This window comes from Mus musculus, chromosome 13 (genome assembly GCF_000001635.26).
Source record: "Mus musculus strain C57BL/6J chromosome 13, GRCm38.p6 C57BL/6J".
Lineage (NCBI taxonomy): Eukaryota > Metazoa > Chordata > Mammalia > Rodentia > Muridae > Mus > Mus musculus.
Window position 1 is genome coordinate 15,695,725 of NC_000079.6, and position 22,979 is coordinate 15,718,703.

Below are 22,979 nucleotides of genomic sequence, written 5' to 3' on the forward strand. Positions count from 1 at the left end.
TGTATGTCTTTCAACTTTGCAAAGAGCAGTGGTGACCTGATCTTTTGTGTACTAAAATAATCCTTGGCTTCTTTCAGCCTTACCAATGGTATTCACTTTAATAAAAGTGGACTCTGACAAATCCCCATGTTAACAGGCAAACCAAGTGTGAAAGTGTCAGTCTATAAAGTTGGTAAAGCTCCTACATTTAAGAATATGTCAGAAATTTACATTTAAGAAATTGTTAATTTCTTTCTATATCTGATATTAAAGAAGGAAAATGCAGCTGAACTATCCAGATGTGTCAGGTGTCTTTATCACTTTCTAGCCCTATAGCCATGGATGCTTTTTTTTTGAGAGAGAGAGAGAGAGAGAGAGAGAGAGAGAGAGAGAGAGAGAGAGAGACCTTTATTAGAAAATATTTTTGTGTAGACAGAAAAGGAAATCAGTGAATCCAGCCCTGCTTACAGCTAAGAATACAACAGCATCTCTCCCAGCAATGTCATTCTTGTTTGAAGAAAGGACTTCCACTACATGGCTTCATGGACTTGCACTGGAACTCGAAGAAGATCCATGAAGCACTCTTCGGAAGGCTCTGTTCCCTTGCCACACTTGCCACATATGGATGCATCAAATCACACCAGAACAAGATGTGGTCTCACTAAGAAATTAAGCTAATAATATCACATTACCTCCCTCTCAGGATTCCCCAAGCATGCATAAATGCAGAAAGCCTACAGTAGAATATTACAGGAGAGCCTGTCCAAGGCCCCAGAGCAAGTTGCCTTACCTTCCTTGTACCATATTATATATACATCTTACAGTTATGCCAGCGTTTAAAGCATTGTCATGCTGCATTATAAAGTGTTTTTTATGTTTAGGATTAGGAAACTGTCTTTCACTCTCCCTTTGGCTCCTTTTATGTCCTACAGGCAAATCCTTTCTCGTAGGTCAGGAATGTAATAAGGTAGGTTTTCCTCTCTGGGGTATTGTGTCTGTCTTACTGTGTTTAAATTGATGCACAAAGCTCTTTGGAGCAAAAGACAGTATTTTCTTTGTATAGAAGCCAGTGGTTCACTAGCCCATGGGGATTCTCCGTGTTGAGGATTTTAAAGATACAGTTTACACTGGGTGGAGATGCTGGTGCTCTGCAAGGTCTCCAGGGAGGAGAGTTGGTCCTAGCCCTAGGAATGGAGGTCTTTTCTCTGTGCTGTCTTGAAGAAAAAGCAAATAACCGACAACTTTAAAGAAAGAGGAAAACATTCAAAGATGTTACCAAGCTCTTTTTAAGAGTGATGGTTCAGAAACAGTAAAGAGAAATTACAATATAAATCATATATATATATATATATATATATATATATATATATATATATAGTGTATGTATGTACACACACACACTCTAGAACACAGTCATTGGACCTCCAACCTAATGACCTAACATGATTGATTTCCCAAGCCCACTTCTCTCAACTTGATAATCACACTTAATATTTCACTCCCCTTAATATCAATGAAATATGACCTAGAGGATTAAACTCCTACAAGAGTAGGAGGAGTCTGTAAATCATACTTTTATTAAAAAAAAATCAAGGTCCTCTCATGGAGGCTACAATTAATAAAAGAATGTAAGAATGAGTTAAAAAAGAGGTTTGAGTAAAATTTCTAAAAGAACAGCCCCAAAATAGACAAGCTGTAAATTGTGGCTGCTACGTGGTGGATGAGAGGAGGAAGGAAACTGATAGAGTTTGAGTTAAGCTAGCATGAAACTCGGCCGCATGGTGAGGAGAAGAGCATCACAGATGTGGTAAGGAAGCACAGACTACCAGGCAAAGCTGCTACCTGGGCTCTGGCCAACATCCAAAAGAAAAATACAGAAGACACAAAAAGGACAAGGTTACAACTGAGTCTCAGCAGGTTTGAGAGGAAAAGTGCATTATTTCCTTAAAGAGATGATGGTCCCTTCTCTGTCTTTTGCATGTATAAATCGAACCCACCTTTCATTTTTTATTAAGTAATTAATTTGTGTATTTACATCCCAGACGCTGCCCCCTTCCAATCAACCTTCACATAAACCCTCTCCTCGATCCCCCTCCCCTTCAATATCCCCCCACCCTGTCCCATCAATCTGCAGGATTAGGCTACATGCATGCCAGGGACCATAGTCCAGCCTCTGTATGCTCCTTGATTGGCTCAGTCCCTGAGAGCTCTCAGGAATTAGATTAGTTGACACTGTTAGTCTTCCTGTGAGGTACAAACCTGCCTTTCTAAGAGATGTTTGTTGTTGTTTATTTGATTGGTTGGTTGGATGGTTGGTTAGCTAGTTTTTGACTAAGTGATTGACCAGATCAACTAGATTAACTCTTATGGGAGGAGGGGAAACCTGCATGTCTCCCCAGAGGTAGATTCTGTTCTTTTGGCTAGGAAGCAATGGCTTCGTCTTAATGGACTTCCATTGTTACTGTAAAATAATGAAATCATAGCAAGCACCTTTCTCTTTCCCTTGCTCCTTTTCATCCTTTATAGTTACATTGTTGCCTTCTTTTTGTCTATACATATATATACATATATATGTATATATGTGTATATATATATATATATATATATATATTTCCCCCCATAGGTCAGTGAAAGAAACAAAGGATAGTTTCAAATTCTAGAGAACCCTTTGGCTCAAGTGAGCAGACTACACTTTCCGCACACTCTCATGTCTGTGGGGAGAGAGAGAGAGAGTTTAGGACTGGGCTCTGTGCCAGAAGCTCACCCTGTACACTACCAGTAACTTTCTCAACTTGTCTCCTGTGGGAGGTAAGAAATGAAGAGGAAGCAACCAGGGAAAGACTGTCAGTGTAACCTACATGCCAGCTCCCTAGAAACTGAGATGAAAAAGCAATGGTAAGAATGACTACGAATCGGCTGCCATACTCCCATGGCCTGTACAGCTGATGGGCATCCATCATTGCGGGTAGGAAGGGCCTAGATACCAGAGGGCTGGCAGCCAGGTTGCTGCCTTTCTATGGCAGAATATTTTCTTAATGACTGTATTATGTTTGTGCTATGTGATAAATGAAATAATGGAGAGGATAGTTTGTAATCTAAATTAAGATTAAAAAAACAATGATAAAAGATTATGTCCTATAAGATTCAAGCAACCAAGTTCAGTTGTCTCTTATCTGGTTTATTTTGTAATGCACTTACTAGAGAACATTGTAATTCACCAATATCAAACCACATCTTATTAATTTTCTGTTTGCGTGCAATGTGGAGACCATTATGGAAGCCGTCTATATTTTGAATGCATGTGCTTGAAGGGTCAAAGAAAAGACTCCAGTGAAAGTTTTAGAACGTCGAATGCTTTACTAGCCAAATGTTCCTATGAAAATATGCTTGTAAAAGTAAGTTTTATGGGAACATTCTCCAAACTAGAAACATATTTCTAGGAATAAATGGGGATGGACTTCTTATTTTGTTGACGAGGTGATTGCAAAATAAAATGAAACAAAAACAGGAATGGCTGCAAATGAAGAAGTCAGCTAACCTTGGGAATGTCCCTGCTACATGAGGGTTGAAATGACGAGCTCCAGGCAGGCCGCCTTGCCAGTTCTCCGGGGTAAACCACCACTCTGCACAGCCCACAGCCTTCACTATTTTTTTTTTCTTTTTTCCGATTTCCAAGTTTCAGCCTTGGCCATTTGCAGCTACAGCGTTCCTATGTAAAGCACTTTACTCTTCTATTTCTCCAATGGAAATTTATGTGACCAACCTTACTTCCTGATTTCTCTTTCTTCAAACACTTTAGTTATGGTGAGGCAAAATTTCCATGACATTAATGAGATTTCCACAAGCAAATTAAAGAGAAAAATATGCCCTTTGGTCTTTTGTATTTAACAGTACTGCAAGGAGAAGAAGTCTTGGAGTAAAGCGTGAGCCGGAGCAATAGCCAGGGGACAATGCCAGGGTAGCTTCATGCAAGGAACTAGGCTTTTTTCTCTCCTCCATCTAAAGCTTTTAAATTATTTCAAGACAAACTTACTATAAAACATCAGATAATTTGCTCTCTGCTGCCAGCTGAGCATAATTCTAACAGTACAGATTGCCACTTCATTTCAAAGTCCTTAACTTCAAATCATGTTAACATTACTTTACTGGGCAAAAAATAAATTTTAGCATTCTTTTCATTGGTAACAAATGGGAACTAAGTAAGGCACGCAAATTGTGTCTTTCTGAATCAAAGATTTTATTCTACACTTGCAATGCTAAAGGTGGCTTTTATGGGAAGGGCCTAAGGGTGTCTCTTATGGAAGCCTTCAGATTGTTGAGAGGAGGACAATCACAAGAGATTGTTTTCCTTTCTCTGGCTTCTGGATCCCCAGCATACAACTCTAAGGCAAAACAGACTGGAGTGCTAGGGCTGGGGCCACGTTTGTTCCAACAGCACAGCACATTCCTAAAGCAAATAGTGACCTGGTTTTTGCTATGTGCTAGATATTGTTTCAGACACCCTTGTTCTTCATTTTGGTTATCAGATGATAGAAACACTGTACCCCAATAAATTAGAATAAATAATAAATTAGTGTCCTCAGGAATCTCACATTAAGAAGAAAAAAAAGCATAAAGTCTGGGCCAACCAGAAAACAAAGAGTATTCCAAGTTGTCAGACAAGTATGCTGAAGGGTAAAACAGAAACACATATGGATCAGTGGTGGATAGGACCTTATTCACTAGAACCTGTTTAGTTGATCAGTCTAACTGTGGCCTTCTACATAAATGTTCATCTCAAGTCAAGACCTGAAGGTAGACTCAACTCATGGATCACAGTACTTTTTTCCCTCTTCCCAGAGTGGCCATATGAAGTAAATCTTCTTTTTCTGCCTTTCCTACTTAATTTGGCTCTTGCAATTGGCTTGCTGAGAGCAGGTGGCGGAACCTGGCTTGTTGGTATATAAGTCGTGGCCCTGAATTTCGTAGCAGTTGGAATACATCATTTAAACAAAACAGCTAGATTTTTTTTTTTATTATTTACAAAATCCACATTCTGGTAAGGGTCAGCAGTGTAATAAGTATTAAGTTCATTGAGTAAATCAAGCTGTAATGCGTTACAAGTTATAGAGACCGTTGGTAAATAGAGAGCAGAGTAGGATTGGACTGCAGTGGAGTAATCAGAACCAGAATCAAGTATGAGAAGTCTGCTAAGAGTATTTGTTTACCTGGGACCTGAGTGTCCTAGAGTAGTCGTCACCTCTACAGCTTCCCCTATGCTACCTCAGTAGCAAATACATGCACACTCAGATGCACACTCACAGGCGCACACTCACAGTCACTACTCTTGACATCACTTTTCACTATACTCTTGATGACCTTGAGCCTCTATCTCTAATCCTTTCTTCTATAAAGGTGTTTTGTAACCTGTGAGTCTTAATCCCTTTGAGGGTCACATACCAGGTTCCCTGAACATCAGATATTTACATTATGATTCACAACAGTAGGAAAATTATAGTTATGAAGTAGCAACAAAATGATTTCATGGTTGGGGTCTCCAGAACATCAGGAACTGCATTAAAGGCTCGAAGCATTAGGAAAGCTGAGAACCACTGCTCTGTGATGTTCTTCTCTGTTTGCTCTGGATTCATCTCAGTTGTGTAACCTTCCTTTCTTCCTTCTTGGTTTGTTTGTTCGTTTGTCTGTTGTTTTTAGCACATTTCCCATTTTATTTTATTTGTTCCTACATGTTTCAAGTATTACCTTCTCAGAAAAAAAAAAAAATGCTTCGCTCACTTTTATTATCCACAGGACAGTTTGTATATATAGACTGTATTAGTTAGGGTTCTTTAGAGTCACAGAACTTATGGATAGTCTCTATATAGTAAAGGAATTTATTGATAACTTACAGTCTGCAGTCCAATTCCCAACAATGGTTCAGTGAATGGCTGTGAATTGAAGTCCAAAGATCTAGCAGTTACTCAGTCCCACACAGCAAGCAGGCGAGGGAGCAAGAGCTAGACTCCCTTCTTCCAATGTCCTTATATTGTCTCCAGCAGAAGGTATAGCCCAGATCAAAGGTGTGTTCCACCACACACCTTTTAATCCCAGATGACCTTGAACTCGGAGATTTAATCTTCTGGAATCCATAGCCACTATGCCTCAAGATCTCCATACCAAGATCCAGATCAGAAACTTCTATCTCCAAGCCTCCAGATAAGGGTCACTGGTGAGCCTTCCAATTCTGGATTGTAGTTCATTCCAAATATAGTCAAGTTGACAACCAGGAATAGCCACTACATAGACTAATGGCTAAACTTGCATTCTTCCTGTAAACGTCTATGAAGGTGGCACTTAATAGTACATAAGGAATGTTATAAGTCTTCCTGTATATAGCAGCACTAACAGATTGAAACATTCAAGAGAAGCACTGCTCACGAGGGTGGCTGGTGACTGAGAAAATGCTTAGGTTAATATCTCTCCATGGTGGAAAGCATCTGTGGCACAGTGTCCCGCGGGCTCCCCAACCTCTTGATTTAATGATATGAACCTGAGTAGCCCCGCTCAGTGAGCATACTCATTTCTCATGGGAGGAGGCTAGGGAAGAGGGAAGAAGCCCTCTGAGCAAAGGCTGATTTTTAGACAGTATCCCTGCCTGTGTCTCAGAGGCCAGTTTCTGAGATGCATTGGACATGTCCTATGTCATCATGCCACTTCAGTACTTAGCAAATAACTGTCGTGCCTCAAATAAACCTGGAGTGAGTAGTAAAAACTGAGTCAACACAGTGGGAAAGATGGGCAGGTTTCAAATGGATTTCCCTGATTTTGTGTCTCCTTTCCTTCCTACTTTTTATGAGACTGTCAGCAGTCACTTTCAGCCTCCTGTACACACATACATACACCCACTTATTTAATCTCTTATTAACTAATGAATGTTGTCCCAGTAATTTGTCATGTAAGACTCTGTTTTAGCAATGCAATTGGCAGAATATCATCCATGGATATAGCTCAGTGTCTAAGAGTACTTGCTGAGTTTAAATCCACAGTACCCATTTGAAAAGCCAGTTATTGCTACATGTGCCCATAACTGCAGAATTGGTATGGACGGGTGGATACCAGGTGCTGGCTGGCCAGCCGGCCCTACCCAAGGAAGACCCTTTCAGAGCAATAGAGAATAAGACCAGTGTCCGTTGGTTTCCAGATCCCTGCAGAGGCACTCACTTTGCCCCCTCTCTCCTACCCCCTCTCACTCTTTCACCTCTCTCATGCATGTACACCACCCCCCAAAAGGGAAACATTCTTGACTTTTCCTAAACTATTAGATGAAAATTATCTAAATCTTTTTGAAACCTAAATGTTTTTAGACCTAGTGCAATTTGAGCAAATGTTTTCATGACCAGACTCTGATATCAAACATTTGATTTGGGATGACAGCTCAAGGGCTGGTGGTTATGATATTCAGAATCAGAAATGAGTACTGAGGAAGCCTGGCTTTCTGATACAGTGGAGAAAAGCACCTGCCTGTTAAAAGCTGGATCTCAGTTTTTCCCATTCATGTTAACTCGTTATTTTTCTTGTAATCATACTCTGTGTTATCCCTCCTACAAGGGGCAGTGCCTAGCTCCATTTAGATTCCTGGGATCATGAAGTAATTAACGGTTAAGATTTTATTATGGTTAGACAATGAGAATCCTAGATCTTGCATTTCAAAAAGAAATAGTTCATATTTATTTTGTTATTCAAGAGGGAGGCATAATATATGAATTTTCTCCATCCTTAGAGCTGGTGAGGGAGAGTAAAACACTTTAAAATTATAAATCCAAGGAGTGCTACTATAAATATTTAATAACTTTCCAACTTTCTAAATTGTAAAATAAAGTAAGAATTATTTCAGTAGGTGGATCTGTACAGAAGCCATATATAAAGAATATCCAGTCACCATACCTGTTGCTGAACAAAAGCACATAGAATGGGATGATTTTGGTACCCCGGGACACTGTCATGCTTCTGAAAATCCAATGTAGGTGTACCCACAGTGTCCAGTTTTGGTAATATTTTCTAGACATGCTGGATTTCTGGGCACGTCTGGGCATTCAAAAGTACATGATGAATTATTTCAGTCTCTGGGAGAGGCCGGATTCTATGGCCGTTTTGCTGGCCACTTTCAGTCTCATGAAGCTGAGCTGAGAAGGCTCTGGGATGCAGACAGGCAGCCTTCCCTGCACCTGTAATACAGCTGTAGAACAGGGTGGAAACCCTGCACCTGCTGGGTTTGTGCACTGCAAACACACGAAATAGGTGAGCCTTTTAGAAAATAAATGTTCTACATTATTTATCATTTCCATGATGGCACAATTCATACTATCTTCTTCCTCTGGAATAGTGTTCTTTCCCATCTCATTGGTAGAGTTCAAGAACCTAATCAATTGTTTCCATCTAAGCCCTGTCTGTCTTTGTTGGCGTAGTTAGGTCCATACCGCTTCTGCTTTTAGAGTTAGAGGTCTTGTCATCTTTGCGACAACAGAGACTAGGGTGTTATGTCAGTACATGAACCCAGGACCTCACAGAGATTACATCAAATGTCTAGATAATACCTGTTGGCATCTGAATACTGGTACTTCCAGAATAGAAACTGAAAGCTGCTTGTTTTCTTTTTCAAAATTATTGTTGTTTTGTGATACATTCTAACTGTGTAACCCAAGATGACCCCAAACTTCCAATCCTCCTGTCTCAGCCTTCCAGGAGCTGGAATTACAGTTTCTCTCCACCATGCCTGGATAAGAAATTGAAATTTTTTTGTAAAATGTCCTCCATATTAAACTGTAAGCAAACACTTGCTAGGCAAGCGAGCGCTTTTTAAGTGTATTTCAGAACTTCAGCAGGGGATTCACTGCCTTAGAGGAGTCCCTTAGTGGACTGTCAGGAGCCAGATGTACTCTTTGCCAACTTTTATTAAACAGTGTTCGTAGTCAGGCTTTTGTTGTTTTGTTTTATGAGTGCTTTTGTTTGTTTTGCTTTGTGCGAGTTTGTTTTTTCTGCTTCTAAAACTACCATTTGTGTGCAACCTGGTGGTACAGTTCCTGCTAATTAAAAGGCTGGTGGGGGAAAAAAAAATCACAAATCCAGTACCAGGCCTGGCAACTCAGCAGGAAGCAGACCGGTGTGTGGTTGGGTTTGGGCTTGGTTTTGGTTTAGGCTTCAGAGAGGAAGCGGAGCATGATGAGCGAGCACCGGTGCAGCCTATGTGAGGCCTCCCTACAGTCCATCGCCACTAAAATTAGCTAAAATTAGCTTATCCTTATTCAACTATTATTCTACTTGAATCTCAGCCGTATTAGCATGTGGGTAGGATGAAGTAGAAAACTTCTATTACTTCCCGAGTTGATCCTATCTTGGACAGTTCATAAGGTATAACAGCAAGCAAGGATTCGGGCATCTAAACCCCCGGCGCTGCCATGCTGTTTGGCACAGAGGGAATAGAATTTTCCTGATCATGCCTTATTTCCCATTCCCTTCCTGGCCTGGAGTGAAAGTTAGTTTGTGATGTTTCTGATTTGGTTTTGTTAACAACTCAAGTTTTAAATTTCTTTCCTCCGTTTTTTTTTCACCCCACTCACTTTTTACCACCTGAAAGACAAGACATGAAATAAGAATAAATAAGCAATAAAATCAATCAATAGAGTAGTATGATTCCCATGCAGTTTCCAGATTGTTCACTTTCAGTACTTTATGAAATTAACCAGAAAGTACTGTCTTCAAAAATGTTGTCTTTCAGCTCAGCCTACTGGAGAGAGGGAGATGAGGCGGGATAAGAGTGTGCACATGGAGCCTTGAGCGTATGTTGAGGATTGCTTGTAAAATCCCATCTCTGTCTCTACAGAAGAGAAGCCCCCCCCCCCCCGGGAGGTTACATACCACCTACCTCCTCCTTCTCCTTCTTTTACTTTTTCTGTTTCCCCACATCGTCCTCAGATTCCACTACAGAGCAGGTTTTCCTGATATTTTTTTCCCTTTGTATATAAGTGTGTGATATCTTTGAGATATAATTCACATACTGTATAATTTAAAGCATATAGCAATTTAGTATATCGAATACATTTTACCAAACCATAGCCCTCAATTATCATTCTCAGTTCTCTCCATGTATCCTACCCACAGGAAACCACCTGCTTTCTTTCTGTATAGATTTACCTAGCCTGGAGGTTGTGGAATTACCACACAGTTTGTACTTTGCTCCATGGCTCCATTCACACAGAAGGATTCCAGTGTTCATCCACATAGTAACAGGTCCCAGAGTCTTGCTCTTTTTTGTCTAATTTATTTTTACCTGTGAAGGATAATGGGGTTTTTTTGTTGTTGTTGTTTTGTTTTGTTTTGTTTTACTTCCATGGACCTGTGCCCAGCTTACCTCAGTGTTAGTTTGCAGGGAGTGGGTGGGATTTGTATTTTAATCCCATGCATTTCCATCTTAATGCAGAAGCCCTCACTCATAGATAATGTTTGCCTTGTCCTTGTTAACAGAATTTACTTTTTCCCCATAACAGAAACAATTGTGTTGCTTAATTGTGTCAGGTGCCTGTCAATGGGGATTCGTTTATTCATTTCTAACCAAGTCCTGGCTTCTCAGGAGCCCCCTAATGCTTCATGTCCCCAGAGCAGGAATCAGAAATTAGTCTTTACTTTAAGAAGTGCTGTTTCTAAGTTCTTACTGTTTTCCTGTTTTTATGGCGTGTCAGACAGCTACAGATGAGTCAGAAATATCATTAACCAGCTGGAGCTGCAGCAGTCTGTCTGTGAAGTCTCTGGAGAAGGCCCCTCCCACAGCAAGCTATAGCTTTTTAAATAATCTGTTTGAAAGATTGACAGGTGCCACAAAAACAATTTAAATTATTTTGTTTATCTGAAATTAAAGTGCATATTGATATATAAGGCCTATTTCAGCCCTGATAGTTGGTGATTTGCACCGTTTTTCTATTTCTGCTCCCTAATGCTTTAAGGAATCCAATCACAGTGTGTCCCTAGCATAATCCATGCCATGACAGTCATGGAACTTTTCAGAAATACTGCTTATCAAGCAATACACACAAGAAGATGTCAGCCCAGCTCAGATGAAAAGTGGGAGGAATTCTGGGGGAATTTGGTTTTCTTTTAGGTAAATCATTTCTCTCCCTCTCCCAAATGTGTTTTATTATGAATTAAACTTTAATGAAGTCTAAATCACTTTCTCACGTCCCTCCTTTTTACAAATGTCTCTGGGAACCCAAATCAAGGTAGCCAAAGTGTGTACAGTAGATAAAACCGGGCAGAGGGAGCAAGTCCCAGCCAGAGCAAGAGAATAGAGTCTGAGAGCCATATATGCCCATGGCTCACCACCACTTTCTTAGGTGTTTATACATGAAACACTACTGTGTTCCCTTCTCTATCACATCTATAATACTGTGTGTGTGTGTGTGTGTGTGTGTGTGTGTGTGTGTGTGTGTGTGTAAGAGAGAGAGAGGCAGAGACAGAGAGATAGAATATCACGTAAACTTGGCAGTATTCTAAGGACCATATTTTCTTGCTTTCGGGTGTACCTTATACTGTGACAACACATATGGGAATATTTGAAATTGCTGGGAATGCTGTGTTATTTTGGAAACAGGTGGAGACAGGAAACTCTGCTATTTTACTAGCAGAGTAAATAAATGAAAAGGCAGAGTGGTACTGGCCAATGTTTGAAGGGTTCAAGGTCTGCATGTCCTACTGTGACTGCTTTTGGATATGCTTAACCGAGACTTTTCATGACAGCCTTGGGAGGAATCGCTCTCTGCTGTCAGGATCCTGCTGACTAGAGAAAACAGGCTTGGGAAGCAGCCAGTGTTTGTCTACTGATATGCGAGTCACCTTGGGCGGTAGGTGGCAGGAGTGAATTTCTGCCCAGTTCTGAAGAGTGCTGTAACTTCTCCTCTCAGGGAGTTCCTGAGAACTGAGCCTACTTATCTAGAGAGCTGTGCTTTCCAAGTGGAAATTGAATCTGACCAAAGGAAGGGGGGAGGGTGCAGAACAAAAGCAAGAGGTACCTCCAGGCTTCCCCAACTGATTGAATAGCTGCTCTATGTAAGGCTGTGTGAGTGCCCACTGTGGCTAAGCCACATGTTTGTTACAGCTGAAGGTTAGGAAAACTGCCTGCTCTGAACTTACTCACATAATGAAGCACGAAGAAAGGACGGTGATTAGCTCAGTGAAGTCCATTGTAGGCTTCCATTCTACTGCTGCTAGTGAAAAGAAAAGCTTCCCTTTCCTTTCCCTTCAGGTCTCTCTTCTGCCCTTCTCCAAGTCTCCTTGGTTCACAATTGGGCCAGAGCTGCCCAAAGAGAATTCCTCGAAATAAAGAGGTGCCTTCCACTTTCCCCAGTGGCAAGTAAGCTATTGAATTCTCCTGCCTTTCTCTAGGCTCTCACAGACTAGGGTGAGTGGCAAAGATGGAATTATGGCCCTTGGCTCATTCTGCTAAAGGCTTGATCATAGTTGGTGACTATCCAACCTTAGTTTGATCATTATGCCGGTTATGGTAATATCATCAATTATCATATCCTAAGCCAGATGAAGTTCCAACTGGAAGTCCAGTCCTTGGACTTAGCCTTTGTTGGAAATGTGCTGGTCCCAGTGTCCCCTGTTTATTCAAACAGGGAGCATTTAGAGTGTCTCACACACACGGCATTGTAATTTATACCATCTATCTCTTTCCGGTTCTTGGGCCTCTGGCAAATTACATGTCGAAGTGTTGGATTAGTTTAGAATTTAATCATGCATTATTTTCCCTTCAATTAAATTATTTATATATTTGATTAACATTGTCACTGTTAGGAAGTCAAATTTTCAGTGAAAACCACAAATAAACTCACAGTCATTGAATTTCAGGCCAGCTTCACTTAGAAATCAGTCTGTCTGTTCAGTGTCAATTGTCTATTCATTGTGTGTTGTCTCAGTGAGCTTGGATTTTAGTAAGAGAAATGAGTGCACTCTTTGACCTTCAGGTAGAACAATACATACAGCAAAGTGTGGCTGAACTCCCTCACTTTCTTGGAGACTTTTTGCCCTAGCAACCTGGTTTTTATTCCTTTCTAGATTCTTTTCTTTAGCATGAAAACCTACCTCCATCTACTTGTACTATTTTATGTTTGAGTACAAGAAGGAAGCCCTGTAATCATTTCAGCTGGAGGCAAGACAATGATGGGCCTATAGGTCAGATCCAAACTACTGCCTGGTTTGGGGGCTTTTGGTGTGTGTGTGTCTGTGTGTGTGTAGCCCTTGAGCTGAGCCCATCAGTTAAGTATCATTTTTATGCCTTTAAATAACTGAAAATAAAATGCTAAGAAATATTTTTTGGCCTGTGAGAATTTCTGACATCCATAAGTAAGTAGCTCATTTTCTCATTGACACTGAGTCTACAGCAGGGTACAGGGATGCTTTGACAGCAGAATCTGGTTTATAAATAAAAGCTTGCTAACCCTGTGTGTGTGAGTGAGTGTGTGTGTGTGTGTGTGTGAGTGTGTGTCTGTGAGTGTGTGTGTCTGTGAGTGTGTGTGAGTGTGTGTGTGTGTGTGTGAGTGTGTGTGTGTGTGTGGGAGAGTGTGTGTGAGTGTGTGTGTGTGTGTGAGAGAGTGTGTGTGTGAGTGTGTGTGAGTGTGTGTGTGTGTGAGTGTGTGTGTGTGTGAGTGTGTGTGTGTGTGAGTGTGTGTGAGTGTGTGTGAGTGTGTGTGTGTGTGTGTGTGTGTGTGTGTGTGTGTGTCTATCCTTCGGAGTGTTCAACTAACCTATAGGCACAGCAACCAAACAGTTATTTTAAAGGCAAGTAACTATTTAAAACTTACAACCCCATGAGGCTTGTGATTTCTTAGAATCTTAATTTATAAGTAATTCCTGGATCTTAAAAAACGTTCCCTTTCATGTTAAACACACTTGAATGTCCTACAGAGTCCAATAGGTACCTCTATTTCCTTATGGTAACAGACTACAGCATCTGAGAAGCTCTGTTCACTTCTGCTTTAGATCATCGAAGTTCCTTCACAGAAAGATAATCTTGCATACATGCCCCCATGTATGCATGCCCCCATGTGCGTGCTCACAAGTGTGAGCGTAATCACTGTTTGAATTTAAGAGAAGTTTCAGGAAAATTCTAAAACATATTAAGACTGCAGTCTACTCTATACACTACAGAATATGGAGTTTTAGTTATCCAGCACTGGCCCTTCTTGCTCTTCCTTGTGTGGAGACAACAGCACTGGGGCTGCCTGCTGCTCAGCTTACCATGCCCTCTGATGAGACGTGAGCAGAGTCGATGTTCCCTGCTACTGTACTCCTGGACGTGCTGTTGGTTCTCCCAGCTTAGAGGTGACACTGTTATATACAAATTTTTCCTAGCCACTTTCAGTACCTGGAGAAAGTCTAGAGCTTTCCCCACCCTGCCACAGGCAAGGACTGTCAGGGGACCTGGACAGTTGTTATCCTTCCTCTTTCTTTCAGTTCATAAGAAAGTACTAGGACCCAGGGTGCCTCTGGAGACCTCTCAAGTTCAGCTCTTCAGATGTGTCAGCAGGACACAGGAAAACTAGTCGTTTATTGTATTTCAGACACTGTTGACCCCTCCTCCTGCTGCTCCAGTGGCTCCCTGAGTAGCTCCAGTTACTTTACTCCAATGTTCATGATGGGGTAGATGTGCAGGGCCTGTGTTGTTTTGGTTTAGCCCCACAGTGTTATTGCTGGAGATCTGAAATGTGCTGGTTTTGTGAGCCTTGGTCCTATAGCCTGTGCCTGACCATCTGAACAGTGTACCTTTAACCCTCGGAGAGCTTGTGCCTGCTCACCATGCCAAACAGCAACACTGCCTGTAGCCTGCCAGGTCTGCCTGGCGAGTTCTTTCTTGCTGTCTGTGGGTGTCACCACTATCCTCAAAGGCACCAAGATCTGACTTTCAGTGAGTGCTTCTCTATCTTGTGTCTGCCATAGTCTCCCCTTTTCTCCACTCTCAGCCTGACCTCACACCTGGTGGGGCTTCATTCAGCTTTCAGGTTCTGCTTTCAATGTAGTTTCATTTGTACCGACCCCTGATTCCTGATGTACCACACTGATCTTGGGCCCCTGTTACATGCTTTTATGAAACCCATTATTTCCCTTCATAATGCTTATCACAACTGTAATTATGCAGCAATTTAAGTTATTATCCGTTTTTCTCCAGGAGTCTGTAATTTCCTTAGGGCAGAAATTATGTCTGCCTCACTCCCTGTTGTTGCTGGGCCTAGTGCAAAAGGCTTACCACACACCATCCTGAAGGCATGAAGAGGAGAGAACTGTTGCCATCTTTGTATCCCTTTGCTCCCCCAGGGAAAGAGTGGGCCATGCCTAGATATCTTTAAAAGCTTTTGTGAATTCTTGAGAGTAATTTTATAGTAACGAAATGCTGTACATTAAATACCAGGTAAAGCAAAGTTGTATTAAGATAAACAAGTGTTCAGGGTGTCTTTTGCTGGCACTATTCCCATAGCATGGTAGATCAGATGGACCCAACAGATACTATGTAACTGCTAGGCATTGGGATACAGTCCGTGGATGAGTATGTGAAACTTTGGGGACTGTACAGCACAAATAGAATTGCGATTTCCAATTATAATCTCTGCTTCTTCCTTTCTCTGTATTTCATCCTCCTCCCTCCATTTTTCCTCCTTCCTCCCTTGTCCCCCATCTTCTTTCCAAGTGTTTTAGGACAAGGACCAATTTGTTAATTTCCAATCATAGAAAAACTGAAAGAATAGCAACTTTATGGGATGGTCCAATGTACTCATCTATTTTTCTGTCAGAGAGAGTTGTATCTGCAGACTCTCTTTGGGACCATCCAGGGCAGTGCGCAAGCATGGTGGTTGACTAAGACTACACATTGCAGCACTAAGTTCCCTGTGGTGCACATCTGTTCTCTTTGTGGATTATGTGCACTATTGTGATATCTAAGATACTGCTTCCTATGACAGCTGACTTAGGATAGGAAGTTCAGGAGGAGACCAGTTCTGCTGTCACTGTGTTCTGCTGCCTGTAGTCCCACATGATAAGATTGTCTCTGTGTGTGCTGTTACATGCTGCTACTTTGCAGTTCATCAGACATTCTGATTGCCGTTCAAAGAGCGGAGAGTAATGACTTTTTTTTTTCTCTGCCTTTATCCAGCTTTTACTTCTAGAAACAATAAAGAAAACTATTTTTTCATGCAAAATGTTTATCCTCAGGCAATCAGCCACCTAGATGAATAATCAAGAAAGCCTGTTCTGGTAGCAGAAAATTCCCACTAGGTCTCTAAGCTAGAGTGTTCACAGGCACATATCAAATGCTGTGTCATTACTGCAACAGAACTCAAGAAAACTTTAATTACCGGATGACTTTTAAAAGATACATATCTGTATATTTGAAAAAGTATAGCTGGTAGCCTTAAAATAAGCCAAATAAAGCATAACTTGGCCAGAGAATTAAAAACAAAAAAAACAGGACAAAATTTTCCCTTGTAGTCTAGAATTGGACATTTAAGTAGTGTACTAATCTTACTGGAGATGGACTCAGTTGGATTTGGTATTTGAGAAAGGGGCTCAGTGTGAAGTCTGGTCTAGTTTTCAGTTGGCAGTGTTCCTTACTCAGGCTCTCAATACTGCACTGCAGACTCGTACCACTGGCAATAAAGACACGTCCGTCCACTGTAGTTTTATCTGGGGAGCTCCCTTGCTCTTCCTCAGGTATTACTGTAGGTTTTTCATGCATCCTCTTGGAAGGCACTTCACGTGTCCTTCCAAAGATGTAGATGTAACTAACCCCAAAGCCTTGAATTGGTGAGGAATTTGGAGAAATTTACCTCCATTTTATTTATTCATTCATTATTTATTTATTTATTTTTAAAATTGCCTGGGTGTGAAGAGATGGCTTAATGCAGTGTTTCACAACCTGTAGGTGATGATGACCTCTTTCAGGCTGAGTGACCCTTTCACAGGTGTTGTCTGAGTCTAAAGGAAAACACAGATCTTTACATTGTCATTCATAACAGTATCAATATTACACTTAAGTAACAACAAAAATAATTGTATGGTTGGAGTCACTACAACACGAGGAACTGTATTAAAGGGTCGCAGCATCAGTAAGATGAAGAAGCTCTGGGTTAGTGGTTAAGAGACTTGTTGCAAAGCAGAGGACCCAGATTCTTTGGTTCCCAGCAACCATGGCAGCTCACAACAGTCCATAACAGGTACTAGGGGCCTGATTTTCCATTCTGACCTTCACAGACACCAGGCACCATGTGCAAGCAAAGCAGTAATACACTTAAAATAATCAGAGAAAAAAATTTTACCTACTAATAGAATTCGAAATCTTGATGGAAATGATGGCAGATTCTCTTTCTTAACACATAGTTCTCTGGGGTTATTATTCAAGAAGATGTTGTCCCAAATCTAAACCAAAGTTGCATTTTCTTGAGTTTTGTTATAAAGTCATGGGTACATGTGTGTTCTGTCCAACCCTCCCCCACCCCCATATCCCATGTACTCCCAGTGTTCTTCAGATTTCAGGGTCAAGTATTCCTTTCTGGATGCCAAGCCTGCTCCCAATCATGGTTCCCGTGCTGGCTTCAGGCAGTTACCAACAGTAAATGTACTTAGAAATGTATATACTCGAATGTTTAAAAATCTGTGATGTAGTGAAGTTATTTGTATAATCTTCAAAGCTCAAATTTGAGCATTTTCACTTCCTTTTGTTTCTCTGAGATATGGCTAACACATTTTAATTTTATTTCTCTTTTCCTCAACCCCAGCATATCAATAATGACCACATTCATGGAGAAAAGAAGGAGTTCGTGTGCCGCTGGCTTGATTGTTCACGAGAGCAGAAACCGTTCAAAGCCCAGTACATGTTGGTAGTGCATATGAGAAGACACACTGGGGAGAAGCCTCACAAATGTACAGTAAGTGCATACCTGACAGCCTCAGTGTCCCCTCACACGGGCGAGTGTGACACTTTGCTCTCTAGGCCTTTCCTGTTCTCAAGGGGTTTGCATGCTCTTGACCCCAGGATCTGAAAGGGTAGTGAGAAGAGAGACAGAGCATTGTTTGTAGAGTACCTTAGTGCTGAGCTTTAAACAGGCCATCTCTGCAGAGTGACAGGCAGGCATAGGTGACTGGCTCCACGAGCCCATGCCTTCTGTGTCTGCCATATTCCCACAGGTCAGCACACTGCAGGACAAACCACAGAGTTGATTTATTTTTCAGTTTAATTTTTTTATTTGTGCATGTAGTGGTCAGAGGATAATTTTATGGAGTTGATTCTCTATTGCCCCTTTAGGTGTGTTACAGGTATCAAACTCTAGTGGTCAAGTTTACACAGCTTGTACACTGACCCATCTTACAGGCCCTAAGTTGAGCATTCTTTATGAAAAACAAAATTCAACACACTGGGCTTCAGATGTAGTTCATATCAGAGCATTTAGCTACCATGCACAAGGCTCTGGGTGCTGACATAATGTACCAGTTAGAAAGCCTTGTTCATAACCTTTACAACCACTGTGCTCACAACACACGTGCATTAAAACTGCTGTATAACATTACTATTAGTGTGCACATGGTATGAAGCATAAATGGACTTGTGTCTTCATTATGTCTCAAATATTACTTGTGTAAATTCTGAAATCTAAAAAGAGCCCAAGCCTTTTGGCAAGGCATATTCATCTGCCTGTTGTTCTGTCTCCTCGATCCTTGCTCAGTCGCTACAGTGCGTAGAAGCCCCTGGAGTAGGCTGGGGCTGCAGTGAGACTAAGTTCTCTCTAGAGTTGCTCTGAGTGCTGCACAGCCCCCGGTACTTTACATCTTAAAGGGCCTTTATAAACATGATCAAATTCCATGCCTTTGTATGGACACAAAGCCATATTAATGAACTTTGTGCTGAATCTGAAATCAGTGGGAATTGGAGGAGATCAATGAACAGATAATGAAATTCATTGTCCACATTGAGCTGTCTATTAAAAAAAAAAAAATAGGAGGGGAAAAAAGCCTTCGGGAGTTTTACAGGCACTGACAACGCTTTGTCTTCAGCTGCCCCAAGCCACATCTGAATCCCAATAAATGCAGAGTTTAGTGGGGTTTTTGTTCCATGGTTTTGAAAAGCTGCTGACCCTTAAAAGGTCAAGTTTTTATCCACTTGGAGAGGGGGCTGAACACAAGCTGCAGCTGCTATTGTGTAGAGTGGTCCAGATTTACCTGTTGTCCTCAGTTTGAAGGTTGCACAAAAGCCTACTCAAGACTCGAAAACCTGAAAACCCACTTGAGATCTCACACTGGAGAGAAGCCATACGTCTGTGAGCATGAGGGCTGCAACAAGGCTTTCTCTAATGCTTCAGATCGGGCCAAGCACCAAAACAGAACACATTCCAATGAGGTAAGCTTCCATGTGGCATATATCTGGTACAGTAGATGTGTTCTGTTTTATTTTCTCTGGGTTGTTCAACTGTGAGTGGGCTCTGAGGCCCTGCACGTCTGCAGATGAAGGTTTGAGGCCTCAAGGATGAACCCTGTTTAGAGAGTAATGCAGACGAAGAAGAAATTCTATAAAAACCCTTGCTGAACTTAGTTTCCTGTTGCTCGGACCTGCCATCTACTGGCTAGACAGTAGTAGCATTTAATTTAGTGTTCAGGCTGCCTGCTCTAATAGCATGGTCCCACACAAAGTAAGACCTGGTACTGTTTCAAGACATTCAGAATCATCACAGTGGCAGGTGACAGACAGCTCACTCCTAAAAGCATCCAATTGTATTTGTTTTCGAGGAGAGAGCAGTTTCATCACATGCATGATATCTAAAATTATTTTCATCAAGCAAACAGCTTAAAAACAGTTTATAGAGATCTAAATTCCAGAGGACCTTGGAAGATATTCTTAGAAGCCCAGTTAATATTTAAGTCTGTTATCATAGTGGTTTGTGTTGTATTGCCATTATTTTTAAGACATTTGTCCCCAGACTACTGATAAGTATAAAAATGGTTACAGATTTGCATTAGCTAGGCTTTGATGCATATCTGACTAAAAGCGTAGAACTTCTTCTTGGGAGCTGTAGATGAATATTGGCTCCTCTGTAAACTCCCTTGAATATACCAAGCCTAATAAAGCTCCCTCATTTTGGATAGAAATGAGATTGTAGTTCAGGCCGGCCACATGTGTCCTTGCTTGATTTGAAACATTGTTGCAAATGGAGAAATTTGCATGTGTGCAACTTCAGAGTGGCCATTATGACATCATCAGTTGTAGGCTACTCTTACAGCCTTGCAATATCTAAACCAAGTGAGGCACTTTGCTCAGGAGCCATTTGGCTTTAAGCAGAGGTAGGGGGAATAGTGTGGTGATAGAATAAAACAGATTAAAATGACCTTTAATGAGATCATCTACACTGTCTAAAATACTTGAAACTCAACAGTTGCAGGTCCACAGACCCAGGTCCACAGACCCCAGCTCTTTCGAAAGGTCATGGTATGATAAGAAAGGACAGGTCATTTTGAATCTCCTGTTAATGACCTAGGAAGACAAATTTCATTTTTTATTATAATGTTAAAAGCTTTTTCTGTATATAATAGCCACCGGAACATTTTAGGGAGTCTAGAATGGGCAAATCCATGGAGACAAAATAGATTGGTATTTGTTAACACTTAAGGCCAAGGAAATAGCAGGCTGCTGATTTTGGAGTGCTAGAATATTCTAGTTTATTACACAACATGAAGAATGTCCTCAGTTCGTTTTTTTTTTTTTTTTTTTTCAACCTCAGTTTCAATTCATAGAGTTGAAAACCTCTGCTTGGAATTTCAATTAACATAGTAATTAAATTTAGCTATCTTTCATATACTTAAGTAAAAGAAGGCATTCATTCCTTTTGTAAAGTTTAGGCCAACCTCTCCTGCTGTAGAGAAATTTGGTCAGTGAATATATTGAGACAGGGATGCACAAATACATAGATTTTCATTTTTTATGAATTTAAAACATGTACAGACATCTGCTTATTTTAGGTATGGTCTAGTTATTTATTTTTTCTTTGATGAGATTAAGAAATACAGGATTATATGAGAATTGAACATCTCAGGAAACTAGAAGATGACTTGGGCAATAATGTTATTACCAGGAATGAGGAACTTATTTAAATGGGTTACCTTGATAATAGCACTTAATTAAGATTCACTCACATTCAAGTCATTTTTCTCTATAACATGTATGAGACTCTTAGGTTTTGAGTATAGAAGCTGGCACAGTTTCACATATACAGAAGATAGGCCTGTCCTGGAAATCCAGGTTCTTGTAGGCAAGTTAGCCCATCTTAAATAAATCCTGATACGCACTTGCGTTTATTTATTGTCTTATTTATGACTGTGAAGACTTTTTGCTATGTTAGGTAGAGCTAAGAATTCAGCAGGGTAGATCCAGACAGCAGGTCTCTTACATAACAGAAAAGCTGTCGTGGCATTTCTCTGTCTATGACTTTGTTCATGATCTTTCAGGGCCCTTGGGCTGTATAGCAGTGACCTCTGAAAGGACTCCCCATTCTAGATCATACAGTTTGTATTCCTCCTGGAGCCACATTTATGCCCATGCTCCGGACCACTCATGAGCAGGATCTTTTCTAGGGACCCTTCATTTTTGGCATCATCTTGTTAATTGCTTTTATTCCACAGAATCTCATTCTTTGTTTTCGCTACCTAGCTGAAGTGCTTCCTCATAAGAAATGCTCCATTGAGCAAGTGTTTACTATATGGGTCATGTGTGGTTATAAGCATCTTATGTACACGTGAGATGGAAGTTAAGCGCAGATTTTATTAACTGACACACCTCCCAGGATTATCCCAACCAAAAAAGGAGTCCTCAGTTGTCTACATCTTTGGGATTCATACTTTATACTATAAATGATTACATGGTCTCATTTTTCCTACCAGAAAAGAAGATTCTGCATACAAAATATAAGGGATTACATAAATGATCTTTTTATTGAGGTTACACATCTTTGTGTGCAGGAGTCTTGCATATAGTAGTACTCATTTGATGTTCAGTGAAAAATAAAATTTATCTGGGAATAGTAGCTCAATGCTGTAATCCCAGCACCTGGGTGGCTGATGTGAGAGAATTCACAGCTAGTGTAGGCTGTGGAAAAAGAACTTATTCCTCTGTCTGATAAATTGTATAGTCAGGAGAAAATGCATCAGTTGCTTTCCAAAGGTACCTGAGTATGCAAGTCACAATGGCAACCATCATGCCTGAGGATGAATGTCCAGGACATGAGAAGTTGGCCCCTTAGTGTGTCTGCTATCATCCTGGCATTGTATTGCTATCACAGGCTCCATAGTTGTGGTTATGTGGTTTGTTTTAAAGCATAAACTTCAAGAACCTGTGTTCTTATGGGGTTTTGTAGGTGACATTTAATGTGCATGTTCATATACAAGGGTACATGGTCACAGGTGTGCTTGAAAATGCTAGTTCTGATGAACTTCTCTGTGCTCATTGCCCATCAGCTGTGAACTCATTTCCAGGCTAATCTTAATATGCACATGAGTGTGTTTATAGGAAGAGTAGCTCTTCCTGTCCCCGTCCTGTGCCCTGTCATTGTCCTCTCTCCCCTTGCCCACACACCTGCATCAGGCACTCTGCTGATGGAGCAGCCTGTCCCATCAGTGCCCTGAGCAAGCACAGGGTTGATATACAAACACCCAAAGGTAATGGCACTAACTGTCAGAGCCATTCTTCTGTCCCTAATGCATGAAATCCTGCACTCTCATTTCGTCGTGTATATGCGGCAAATCACAGAGCCCCTGAGTAGACATAATTTGTAGTTAATGGGAATCAATTCTATCCAACTGAATCTTACATTTGAAGGTAAAGTCTCTCAGGATAATGTTCGGAATCTTCGCTTCTCTACGTTACAGAATTTCGGCATTTTAGGTTGCTCTCATTCTGGCCTTAGGCTTTTAGTGAAAAAGCATCTTTTAGACATGCATTC

General features: G+C 40.9%; 1 protein-coding gene across 2 annotated transcripts in view; it reads left to right on the top strand.

Annotated features, from left to right (window-relative positions):
- Gli3 (GLI-Kruppel family member GLI3) overlaps positions 1–22,979 on the top strand; it is a 266,304-nt gene that overhangs the window by 232,002 nt on the left and 11,323 nt on the right. For both annotated transcript variants that reach the window (NM_008130.3, XM_006516552.3), the window contains exons 11-12: positions 17,775–17,924; positions 19,226–19,390. In NM_008130.3, the coding sequence (NP_032156.2) occupies positions 17,775–17,924; positions 19,226–19,390 (315 nt within the window). The remainder of the gene's footprint in view (positions 1–17,774; positions 17,925–19,225; positions 19,391–22,979) is intronic.